We start from the raw sequence: 13600 nt of genomic DNA on the forward strand, positions 1-13600 counted from the left end.
GCAGGCAGAGGCAGAGAGAGAAGCAGGCTCCCCACTGAGCAAGGAGCCCAATGTGGGACTCAATCTCAGGACCCTGGGATCATGACCCGAGACAAAGGCAGCTGCTTAACCAACTGAGCCACCCAGGCACCCTATTAGTGGGCAAAGTTTAATGAGAAGGTGGGTCATACCCAGAGCACTCGAAGACCTCACCTTGGTAGTGGATATGAGGCATTATGAGGATCAAAGGACACCATATTTCTACAAAGAACAACCAAAGTATAAACTCCAAATGCTGGAAATTAGGGAACAAACTGTTTGGACTAAAATAATTGGTTACACCTGAGTTCAGAATATGGTTCGAAAGATTATCTCTGACTAGTTAATTATCTAAGTAGCTAAAAATTTAATTAGTTGCTTGCTGAAGAAAGGTGACATATCTCATCTTCACAATTAAGCACTTAGTTACCAGCTCTGCTGACATCTAACAAATTGTATTTCCTCTTATGTTGAAGGCAGTATGCTTCTGTATGCTCTAAAATATTAAAATCTACTGAATGTTATGTGCCAGGTACTGCTATGTGTTTTAAACATTTTATAGCTAATTTAATCATCACAACTCTGCAGCCGATATTACTGTCCTCATTTCACAGAAAAAGAAATGGGAGGCTGGCAATGGTGATATACATATGCCAAAAAAGGAAAATGCTTCATTTGTGGCCTTTGTACTTAACACAGGAGCCTGGAAATCTAGTCCCCGCCCTCAAAGAGCTCCTATGTACAACCCTGAGAGAGGGCAGGACCGCATTATTTCCAACACCCACCAGGATGAAGGTGGGGCCACAGAGACGCCAGGAGCGAGAGAATGCTCATCTGCCTATCTGCTACCAAGACAGAGCTTCTCAGGCAGCGTCATCATCTAGTAAGTCTGTAAAATGGGAGTAATAAAAGCACATTCCAAAACCCCCCCAAAATTAATTCACCCCACCTCTGCTACCACTACCAACATAGATAACAGATAGTTATGCATAAGCAACTTTTTGAAAAGGGGTCCAGAAAAAAGGACTTCCTTAAACTGAACTCAATGCTTAAAGTCATTTAGAGAACTAACATATTTTTAGATAGTGCCTGAGCCACCTCAGTAAGTTAAGCATACCAGGAAAACAGTGACTTACGAGGCAGTTGTATTCCAAGTCTTGTTCGTAGCCACAGACCCCTGGCTGTAGTTACTGATGTTCGGGCCACACCCTACAAGGGCTCAGAGTTGCTACAGAATGCATGACTCCATATAAACCCAAAGTATTACAAAGCTGACTATGTAATATATCTTACATATACATATCAGGTTATTTTTAAAATTCATATAGCTGTTTTTTAATTATAAAACAATTGCCTTAAGATATTACTGAAGTAGCTCTTATATGTTTCAATGAAAAGGAAAAGTATACTGACTATCCTATTACATGGGGGACAGAAAAAAAAATTTAATGTAAAAAGTGGAAGTGGAGGAATCCCCATAAGGAAAAGAATTTCCCCCACTCCTGGAAATGTTTTCTAGAACTGGGTGACTTGATTACAGTCTTTTACTAGACCTAAAAACCTAAATATACAGCAGAAAGGACTGAAGATGAGCTGGGCTGAAGCAGTGGTCAGCCTGGGGTACACACACTCCCGGGGAGTCCCGGGGAGTCTGGGCAGAGACCACCACCTGACATGAAAGGCTGAGCCATACCCTTGTTCTCTGGCCCTCCAACAAGCAACAGAGGCTAGGCCCTCTCAAAAGCTCTGCTAGATAATAGGCTCTTGTTCTAAGCTGAATGGAAGTTAAGAAATAGGAAATGGCTTAGCTTCTCAACTTCAGAAAAGAGACTAATTTTCTAAAATACAATTCTGAATTTTAAAAGAAAAGGGCTGCCAGATAATTCTTGATGGGTCATTTTAGGAAGCTCCCACTTAGGGCTGTGTTAAAAAAAAAATTATTAGGTTCCTGAATCCCCAAACACAAACACATAGTTTGTTTCAAAATGCCAGGAAAGGAACACTAAACCAGCTCAGGGAGGTGATCGTTCTGCTGCACACCAATCTCACGTAATGCCTAAGACTTCACTCTTCTCAATTCTCCAGGCCACCCAAAAAAGAAAGCGGCACTTGCTGCTGGCTGAGCCTGCCCAAAATACTACCTACCACCATATTTAATGACCTCAACTCTTACCAGAATGCTTATAAGCCTGGTCTTTTCAAAATACATACATACATACTAGGCCTTTAAAAATGGAAGGCAGCCCACTGTGGTATAGAAAATACCTAAGTCAGTTAGCAGCTTTGGCAAATGAGCTGGGACAGTCTGAGCTGAAGTTTCCTCCTCTGTAAAAATGGGAAAATAGCATCTACTTCCTCAAAACTGATGTAAGGATCAAATGAGATTACACATGTAAATGCTCATCACAGTGCCTCAAATGATACCAGTGATGCTCTCCCTCGTTTGCGGAGAACACGGACCAAAAGGAGTAGGTCGTGACCAAAAAAATCTTCTCACTGAAATGTCAGGAATAGCTGTCTCGGTCTAGGCTGATATTTAATGCTGCTAGCCCTGAGCCCTCCCTAACATTCCCAGGAAGAGGCGAAGCCTTTCAGTGCAATTCAACTATGAACTCCAGTGACAGGGATACAGGGCATACACAGGTGCACCTCTTTAATTATGCAGATACCTGCCATTTCACTTAGACACCATGGGCTACCGGCTACTGTTAGAGGAATATTTCGTGTTGTTGAGAACTTGTAAAATCCCCTTACCCTGTGCAAATTTTCAAAATACTGGGAAAGTAGCCATGATACACAGAGTATACAGCGGCATTTAAATTGGCAATAGAGTGAAAACAGATGTCTGAGTATGGAGGAATAACATTATTTTTAGAAGCCTAAACACAACTGGGTGGGTGGGCAAGTTTCAGCATTTTCTGGTCAGGACAATATTAATATCAAGTTTGCAAACCACAAAAAAGCTCCCCACTTTCCCTGAATAAAATGTGGTTTATTAAAAGGTGCGATACAACACAACATCATCTTACCAGTGGTCTATTCCAAGGAGAGTGCTTCAAAGACTTTAATCCAGTGAATAAAAAGAGGGAAAAGACCTATTCCATGAAAGAATTTGCCACTACTCTAAGATGGCAACAGAAAAAAATCCAAGTTCAAGACACAGAATTCTGATTGACTGGAGTCTATTATAATAACTTCCATCTCTCTCCTGAGAGATGCCTGGGAGTGGGGGAAGGGCTGGTAGAATGAAAACAACATGAGCTTTGGACTAAGAATCTGTTTGGAAAATTTGAGGGTTAAATTAAATCACTGTAGCAAAGTACCTAATAGTAAGCTCACCAGTAACAAGAAGAAGAACTGAGACTCTAGATAGTAGAGGAAACATGGCTGCTTCCTTTAGGAATGTGCCTCAGGTTTTCCAGGAATTCCTTCTCACCTCAGAGGTACTCTAAACCCTCTCTTTTCTCTCTGTGTGGCAAGAACACCCATGAAAGATGAGCCTTTGCCGAAAGCTAAGTATACTTGTTTATTCTCCCCAGACTTCATCTTTCACATCTTCATTTCCTGAATAATGGGGATTGGCCTCACTGAGCTAGATTCTCTACTTTTTTCTTGAAAATTAGCCAATTTCTAGTAAGTCAAAGTGACAGGGAAAGTCATCTGTTCATCAAAGTCAAATCCGGAAATGGACAGATGACAGGAGCGAGTACATAAAATAGAGCTGTCAAAGCACAGCAAGAAAAAGAAAGAGAAAAAGGTGTTGTGAACTGGCAACTTTGCAAAGCCCACAGGAACCACAAGGAGACTCTGCAGCTGTGTATGGGCAACTGGGCAGAGGGGCACAAACATCCTCTTGGCACTCAGGCTGTAATTTATCCTTCGGCATTGTGCTTAAAACCCTTTAAAGTACTACCTTTCCCATAACTGGAACTAAAACAGGCCAATTAATCTTATCTTAACTCGTACCCTTTTTTCAAAGATGGTAAGTACTCACACCATTGGGAAAGATGAGAAGAGCACCTTGCAAAGTCCATAGGCATGCAACAACATACCTCTTTCTCCCTCACTTCTTGAATTTTCCAACTTTGAAAATGACAAACAACAACACTAAGCCTAAAGCTAGACAGGTCTCAGTTAAATTCCCATCTCTTCTCTTAGTCTTAGTTTCCCCTTGTTACAGATGGGGATAATATATACCTTGTAAGAATTAAATGCAATAATCTATGTAAATCACCCAACCCAGTTCATGGTATACTGCAAAGGCTCAAAAGCGGGTACAGTAATTATTATATTCTGCCATAAAAGTTTCATACCAGCCATAAGGTCAAGAGCCAAGCCCGAGTCTCCATTTGTTTGATCCACAGATCACTGAAGCAACTCTCTACATGTGCATCTGCCCTAGACAGAGTAAAACATACTCCCAAAACAGAGGTAAAGATCTCTATCTTGATGAGGTACCAGTAATCCATAATACAGAAAGTTGTACTAAGTACAGAAGAAGAATATAAGGTTGATCACAGACTCTATTACTCACTAGCTGTGTGATCTGGGGCAAGCTATTTAACCTTGTTGAATGTCTCAGTTTCCTTAACTTTAAATAAGACCATGGCCTACCTTTCAAGGTATCGTTCAGAGTTAAATGAAAAAGTGTATTATAAAATGCTTCACAAAGAATCTAGCACAAGTGAATACTCTAATATGTATGACACATTATCTTTTATTATTACGACTATTAGAGAATATACCAAAGTATAAAACATTATCCCTTACACTAAGAGATCTAGCCCACAAAAATCTGGAGGAGACTCTTGTGGCCAACCAGTGGGTTTTCCCAAACCACAGTTTAAGAATCACCGGGTAGACCACCATGATGTAGAGGTTTTGTATCAAATGGGGTTTTCCCCCACAGCTCCATTACCCTCACATCTGCCTCCTCCACTAACTTTAAAGTATTATTTCAGCCCGAGGAAATGGTTATGGTAGGTGGTGTCACATACTATCATGCTCCAGAATACTGAGTTCATACTATCGATTAAAACAGCGCTCATGAGGATTAAATAAAATACCCTATGTCACCAAAATCTTCAACCTGATCAAAGTTCTTCCAGAGTTCTCATTTATTAATATTGACTTTAAACATCGTCCTTCTCATAACAAAGGACTTGTAAAATTATTCAAGGAAATTTAGAGGTACTCTCTAAAGAATAGTTGGGGGAAAAAAGCAAAAAGTAATATAGTTTCTAATATATATGTACAAGCAATATCTGAGAACAACTATCTCGGAGTAAGAGACAGTCCCTCTCCCCTGAAACACACACACACACACACACACACACCCCCACACACACCCACCCCCACACACCAACGTAAGATTCAAGTTAACACTGTGTCTCAGCTCCTACACTGTAGGAGCAATTTATTCTAAGTTTTGAGCTACCAATGGATCAATTAATTCCTAAACTTTATGATTTATCAGGCAGACGTTTTCTATTATTTAGCTTTCCCTAAGAGATTACTTTACAGTTCATTTTAGGGAGCTGTATACTCAAGACAAGGGTTTGTGTTTTAAATATGATATTCCAGTCACACTGAGATTTACCATTAACCTAATGATTCCATCAGTTCACATCTGCCTTATAGGGGGAAAAGGGGACTCCCCAAAAGGCACATGTTTCTCCAATAATGAATTTTGGCACAATAACTTTTATGTCCATCACCTGGAGGAGAGGATTACTTCACATCTGGGAAACTGAGTATAACTTTATGGGTGATACAGCACTGCCTAGCATAGGCTAAGCCTTCGCCAAGGAGGAAATAGTGAAGTAACCGAGACCTGCCACGAGCACATGTGAAAGAGTTAATGAGAAATGACTGTGCATGTCTTTCCTGGTTCAAGGAAAAGGGCTAAATAATAAAACTGAACTAATTAGAACACATGAATAATATCAAACATCTCCAATGTTTCTCATCAAGTTTACAGAGTTTTACTGGTCTGGTGAAGTTACACTCACATCCAAAATCCAGGAGCATAATTTGCCCTATAAAACCCACTTAACTATTGCTTAGAATCATATTTGAGTCATTTTTATGAAAAAAGTTATGGGAAATTTACAGAGGAAGCTGAGACTATGCCTTCTCCAGTTCCCTCGAGATGGCTCAAAAATGTAAAAGTGCTGACCTGAAAAACCGTGCCTTGGATTTTGGGAAATTTATCAAATTAGAATAAAAAGCTGACTTTGGGTTCAGGTTTTAATTAACTGACAACCTCACAGACGTAATTCATGTTTCAGGAAAGTTAGCTCATTTTTACTAAAAGGCATTATCTACTCTGAAGAATGGCTGCAGATTACACACCGATTATGACACATTTGCTTCAAGAGTTCAACTTAAAAAAAAAATTACTAGCTCCATGTTTTTAGATCAAAAAACACTCTAAGGCAACATAAAAAGTTGAGAACAAGACACAAAGAGCCCATAAAACAGATAAATCATTAAGTTACCTCTATATCCTGGATAATCTTTGGGTATAATGACCTATAAAATGAATTGGGAGGGCCGTCTGTAGGTCTGTTCTTAAACAGGTACTGATCCCTGGCAAATAAAAACAAACAGATGTTACATTTTTGCACATAAAAGGGTGAATTTTATTTAAACATGGTGCTTACAAAGATACTGTATCTTTCAAGACTTTTGACTTGCACTGAACTTTAAGGGTTTCTGACCGTTAAAAATCACACGTTAGACACGAGCTTACTTTCATTTCCAGCTCTGTATCATAATCCTGGCCTTTTATTTTCTGAACACCCAACACATATTAATATAGCCTTCCATTCTATAACTTAATAAAAAATGCTAATGTAAGTGTGAAAAACCTTACTTGATACACATCAAACTTCCTCCCTTGAATATATAGCCCTAACCCTCACTCACATAGTGACCTGTACTTCCACCTGTAACACTCTCTGTGCTAAGTGGACCAGATTACGTGGATGTACAAAGCTATAAAGCTATATGTAAGTTAATGGGTTATCTGAAAACTCCTGCCCACTGTGCCTTCTGTATCTTTAATCAGAAGCAGTGACAAATAGCAAATGGCATTATTTGCCTTTCTCATATTTTCTTTTTTTTTCTTATCTATCTCTTGCTAATAGTATCATCACCTAAGAATAGTGTGAAAGGAAAACCATAAATACATAGGTTTAAAAATAAATAAATAGGTTTGAAAAGCCAAATTACTCATTCAAACTATATACTACTTCCTAGTGGTTAATACTTGTAAGGGAAATATGCATTGCAAAAGGAATTATTCTAACAGCTTTAACTCCCACCCACCCGTCTACCCCCTGCCACCACTCCAGAACACTCCTCTTCCCCACCTGTTGAAAATGGGCCAACACATTTGGCAAGTATAACTACTTATTTGGGCAGCTGAACCATGTCCAAGATGCTTTTTCCAAGGAAATAAGCAATCCAAGAACTTACCACCCTCTTCTTTCTGAAAGCCCCTTCCATAGAGGGTCAGTGCGCACCATTCGTTCAATAAGCTTCTTCCAAAGCATTCCTTCAGAGATCACTCGCTGCCATTCTTTACATACCAGCTCTGCTGCGCACAGAGACCTGGCGTCCAGGTAAGAAAGAATGTTTTCTGCTATGTGGTCTAAGCCTTGCTCTACAAAACAGAAAAGTCAGTGAAGGAATGGGAAGGGAGATGGAAATGTACCAGTCACCATTCCTATAAAGGGAAAAGGAATAAAGAAATCCTAAACCAGGTAACATACTTGAGTAATAGCAAAAGTTCTGCAGATATACAAGTGCATGAGTACATAAATACATATGCTTCTTCTTGGTTCTGAGTTTTTAAGATAAAACAATTGAGGGAAGGGCACCTGGCTGGCTTGGTGACCCTGATATCAGGGTCACTGAGTTCAACTCCGATGTCTGGCATAGAACTTACTTTAAAAAATGTGTGTGGGGAGGCACCTGGGTGGCTCAGTGGGTTAAGCCTTTGCCTTCAGCTCAGGTCATGGTCTCAGGGTCCTGGGATTGAGCCCTGCATCAGACTCTCTGCTCAGCAGGAAGCCTGCTTCCCTTCCTCTCTCTCTCTCTGCCTGCCTCTCTGCCTACTTGTGATCTCTTTGTCAAATAAACAAACAAAATATTTTTTTTAAAAATGTGTGTGTGTGTATCTGTGTCTGGCACAGAACTTACTTTAAAATGTGTGTGTGTGTGTCTCATAACAGTTCCTGACTGTAAAAACCGATCCTGGACAGTTTTCTATTTTTCAGATATTTTGAAAAAAAGACTTGCTTGCATTTTCTTTTACACAACCCTTTTACAAAACCACTACGGGATAGCAATTCCTCAAATTTTACAGATGAGGCACAGAGAGGTAAAGTCCTCAAGGTTTCACAACTATAGAGTAGTAAAGCCTAGACTGCAACTCTGATCTCTTGCTCCTTTTTCCCTCTGACTTACCGTCTCTTGTAACAAATCACCCTCCGAATACACAACCTACGTGACTCCCTCGGAGCCAAGGAGACAAAGTGAAACACTGACACAGCTTAAAAAGCTGATGAAAAATTAAGAGTTAAAGTCAGGTCTCCTTAGTTGTATTTTTGTCAATCATTTCTTCATTTCCTTATGGAGGTAAAATCCTCAAAAGCAAGAACCACAGATGTCTACAAATTCTTCAACCTTAAGAAGCTTATCCCACACCACACAAGGGTCCTCCCAAAGACAACCAAGATTCAGAGACCGCCTGACACTGTCATCTAGTAAGGAAATCACCATGGTCAACACTGTGGCCACCTGCAAACTCCTAGCCTGTGGTTCTAGGCAAGTCCCCTGTAGCTACAAAAAATAAAGTCCAGGCCTACTGCAGTGGTGGGAACACTAAACATATAGGCAGAAAATTTCAATTTCAAGTCTAGGTTCCCCAAGTGGCACTTCTTTGACATGAAACAAATACTGAAATATAACCTAACCAGCCCTTGGTCTTTTACTGCTACAAAATGGTAATCACCAGTAACCACTGTCCTTTCTCACACGACCAGTAAGAATCAAATAAAAGAATTCTATGAAAAGATTTTAAAGACAATAAAACACCATACAGGATTAATATTTGCTACCTTTTTCAAGATAATAGAAGCCATATAGCAGCACTAACTTGGCAGGATACAGCTAAGTCTTTCAACTTTCTCATCTGTATAAGATGGGGATAATCTCTATTTTGAAAATATCAAAATGAGATGATGCATTAAAATGCTTTACAAACTAATGTTGTCTTCAACTCTGAGAATGATACTTTATACTGATGACTGTGGTTTACAAGCCTTTCATAAACTAACTGTCCTACTCTAGTCTAGAGCTAATATCCAAGCTCTGATCTGATCATGAAGACTACAATGAAACCACGATCTTTTCTTGTACATGTCATTATATTACAGCTGGTGCAAAGATTACATTGCCTTTATCTAGTAGTCCTACCACAGTAGATTCCTAAAATGGCAGTAAGTTAAAATAAATTCCTAGGCCTGTTCCCCAACAATATCTATTTTAACACACACCCCCCCGTTCTATATTTGTATAGCTAATGGAGAGATGAAGGGCAGCTTCATGCAGGAATTTATAGTCATCCTTGCTATAATTCACCTTTGAAGCTTGAGCTGACCCTTCCATGTCAGCCTCTAGAATTCTGATTCTGTCCTCCAGAAGACTGGGTATTCCACACCAAAAATCTGCATGATGGTCAAATGCAGTTAAGTCTTTTTTTTTTTTTTAAGATTTTTTTTTTTTAATTTATTTATTTGAGAGAGAGACAGTGAGAGAGAGTATGAGCGAGAAGGAGGTCAGAGGGAGAAGCAGACTCCCCATGGAGCTGGGAGCCCGATGCGGGACTCGATCCTGGGACTCCGGGATCATGACCTGAGCCGAAGGCAGTCGTCCAACCAACTGAGCCACCCAGGCGTCCCTGCAGTTAAGTCTTTATCCCAAGTTCTTGGCAAACATGTTAAATGGATCAGAACCAAGGACAGCACCAATGATTCTAGAGATTTCTATCCAGGCTTCTGTAGGTCCATTCATGAAATACTCACACATACCAATACTGAGTCACTAGTTCTGTAACCATCTGGATGTACTATTATCCAGCCAAAATCTCCCTATTCACTGTTGGAATATTTGGGGAAACTCTGTCCCATATAAAGACCCTACCACCTTTACCTTTATTTATCAACATTCTTCTGACCCACTAATCTGATAACCTTACCCCCCTCCCCCACCCCAAAGTTAGGTGAATTTGGTATGGCTACTTTTTGTATTTTCTTGCTGGTGCTTACTACATAAAGTTGGTATTACATTTTTTGTTTACAAGTTGGCAAGTAGCTGCTCTGTGTCCCTTTTTTAAAACATATATAACCCAGGTTCATTAGGGAAAAATAATAAAATCCCTATCAGCAGAAAAGTCTTAATTCCTAAATCCTCTCAGAGATAAAGGCTCCTAACATTCTGTATACATCCTTCTAGGCTTAAAGAACCCTACAGAGTCTTCTCAGCTGCAAATTATTTAACTTTGATCATCTATTTTAAAGGTCTGCTAGAGTGTAACATCAAATTTATCAGCCAATATCCCCCAAATAATACACCCATCTCTACTTCTCCAGTTCTTAAAACCATGAAAAGTGCTCACGGATCATCTCAGGGTGCTCTCACGCAGGGCTACCGAACACACCTGTACAAGCCGTAAAGGGCACAATTGTACTCAGGAGCTCTGCCTCTTCTCAGTGCTCCACAATTCTGAAAATCACAACTACAGGTCCTGTCACTATCCTGGCACACAATGTCTTTAGGTCTGCTCATTTACAGGAGCTTTGGTTTCCTTTTTGTGTATCTCCATGATCATGTGCCCCTTTCTTCCACCTTTTCCCTTAAAATCAGGAAAATCCATAGACAATCACATACAGTCGTACTTGTAGCTCTCCACTGCTAGGACTAACAAATTACTAACAAGAATTTCAAATTTCAGAATCTCTCAGACTTCTATGTTCCTTTTTTTTTTTTTTAAGTGTTTCGAGTCATGGGCTAATAGATTTAGCTCTTCTCTGAATTTTTCTAATTTTGGGTACCTATCTGACTATCTTCTACACGTCCTATGAGAACACGTTCACCTTTCAGGATCTGGTTTATTTCCATATCATTAACCAAATCCTCCTAATTAGTCATAAACACACCCCTAACCAATTACCCCAGTGAGTCCCCTGCTCTCTGAGAGAGGAAATGAATAGGAGACAAGAATGCATCAGATCATTGCTTTTTCAATGCAACTTCCTCAATGACTACAATATCCCCACCACCAATGAACTGGGAAAGCAGCATCCAAATCTTTCACCTGGTTGGGTGCTCTAGAAGCTGGTTCTCAGAAGCCTGTATGGTTTTAACTGAGTCACTTAGGGTAAATGATCTTTAAAACAAATAAACAAAAACAACAAGCAACAAAAACAGATTCCCTAGACATTTTTTCCTGGTCTACCGAAACAGAATCTTTAGATGGTGAGGACCAGGACTATCTGAGTTTTTAAGTGCCCCCAGAAAATTCTGAAGGGTTGGGAACTATTGCTTGATAGCCATGATACCCTTTTTAGTCCTCTTTGATTTTTCCCCCCTTCAATGGCTCACCATTAGACTATCACTGAGTTTCTGCATAAGGAAATCTCTAACCTGGGGCACCTGGGTGGCTCAGTCAGTTAAGTGTCTGCTCTCGGCTCAGATCATGATCTCAGAGTCCTGGGATCGAGCCCTGAGTCGGGCTCCCTGCTCAGCAGGAAGCCTGTTTCTCCCTCTCCCACTCCCCCTGCTTGTGTTCGCTCTATCAAATAAATAAATATAATCTTAAAAAAAAACCAAAAAAGGAAATCTCTAACACATATTTCCTCCTCTTTCAAAATGCCATCACTCCAATTCGGTACAGTCTCTATAACATCTATGAGATTTACTTTCCTTGGATAATACTTGAAATTCATAACATCATTCTAGGAGGCAGCATCTTTTAGTCTCTTGGTAAATACACTGGCTGTAGAGTCAGATAACCTGGGAACCTGGGTTGAAGCATATCAGTTTTCCTTTTTGGATCTGTCTTCCATAAAACAGGAATGATATTCAATGGCTACAGTGGATGATCTGATATAATCTGCACAATAACCCTCTGACACTCACTTCTGCTCTCAGTATGCTCACTTTATGAACTACTTAGTCTTCGCTGGGAAAGTTAACAGGAGAAGGTTATTAAGGAGCCAGAAACAGAACTGGTACTTGCTAAGTGTCAGTCTCTATTCTCCTTCCCTCATCCCTGAATCCCCTTAGCTGATCATTGATCAAAAAACTAAGCAATGTTGCTCTTCTTTACTATTTGCTGCAGAGAAAATGCTGTGCACCTCCTCTAGCGAAGCACCAAGCCCACTGCTGGTGTTAAGTCTCACATTCCCTTATGTGTTTAGGGTAGAGGAATCCCACCACCTCTATCTGAACACCTTAGAATAGCTGTCCTCAGAGCCATGCAGACCATGTAACCTTCTCATTTCAAGCCTATTCAGGACAAAGAAATTACTGAGTAAGGGGGTCCATCTGCCCCGGCTAAAATGTGCTTTGAGGTGTTAAAACTAAGCATTTCTTAAGTACCAATATCTGGCTCTCCCTGGCTCTATCCTGCTGAGACTCCCCCATCTCCCACTGCCACCCCCCTTCCCAAGGCAACAAGGGGACACCTTATGGTTTCAGAAAATGAGGCCAGAATAGGGCACACACAGTGCTGAAGAAGTGCTTCCGTTGCTAATTACAGGCACCAGATGAAGGTCTGGAAAAATTTCAGTAATAAATTAAAACAATTAAAAGGCACAAATTTCAAAGCTCAATATGTAAATAACACTGTATCAAAATAAAACTCAATTGTATAACATCAGTTCAAGGCCCTTGACAACAGCCAGTTTTAACACAGCTGCTTAGATCATATAATTACAGTAACTTTCATTATTTCAGAGACACAGTTCGAAGAGCAGCTGCAAAGAAACTTCCTTCCCCAACCACTCCTGCAGTCCCTTCCTAGTCACAGATCTAGTTGTAAAATCTGAAATCAGAAACCTCTTGAAAGAAAAGACAATGCAACTGCTGACAGCAATAGTAACATCAATGGATGTCTTTAACTTGGAATACACAGACCTAAAGATTCAGACAGAACTGAAGTGAAATGACACTCAGGTCACAAAGCCCAATATTTAGTTGTACCAACAAAGTGGTATAAACACCTACCTATATGATGTCAGGATGAATCAACTCAGAAATTAGTGGGTGAATAATTAAAACTTCCTGGCTACAAATCTTATTACCTCTGGAGAAGCAGGTGTTTCCTGCCTCTCCCAGGCATTTTTTTTCCCCTTTTTAAAGTTACCATCCTCAGAATACCCACCAGATGTCAAGCATATGACGTACATTGTTTTTAATCTTCATAATATCCCATGAAGTAGTATTATTATTATTCCCACACAAAAAAGGAAACCGAGGCTCCAAAAACTGGGTTCATAGAACTATTAAG

At 40.0% G+C, this 13600-nt stretch overlaps 1 protein-coding gene across 7 annotated transcripts in view; it reads right to left on the bottom strand.

The window, feature by feature from the left end:
- Positions 1-13600, bottom strand: part of FBXW11 (F-box and WD repeat domain containing 11) — a 120933-nt gene that overhangs the window by 22063 nt on the left and 85270 nt on the right. For all 7 annotated transcript variants that reach the window (XM_032851805.1, XM_032851811.1, XM_032851809.1 and 4 more), the window contains 2 exons: positions 7501-7687; positions 6519-6609 (listed from right to left, as the gene is read on the bottom strand). In XM_032851805.1, the coding sequence (XP_032707696.1) occupies positions 6519-6609; positions 7501-7687 (278 nt within the window). The remainder of the gene's footprint in view (positions 1-6518; positions 6610-7500; positions 7688-13600) is intronic.

This window comes from Lontra canadensis, unplaced genomic scaffold (assembly GCF_010015895.1).
Source record: "Lontra canadensis isolate GAN:19392208 unplaced genomic scaffold, GSC_riverotter_1.0 scaffold5, whole genome shotgun sequence".
Taxonomy (NCBI): domain Eukaryota; kingdom Metazoa; phylum Chordata; class Mammalia; order Carnivora; family Mustelidae; genus Lontra; species Lontra canadensis.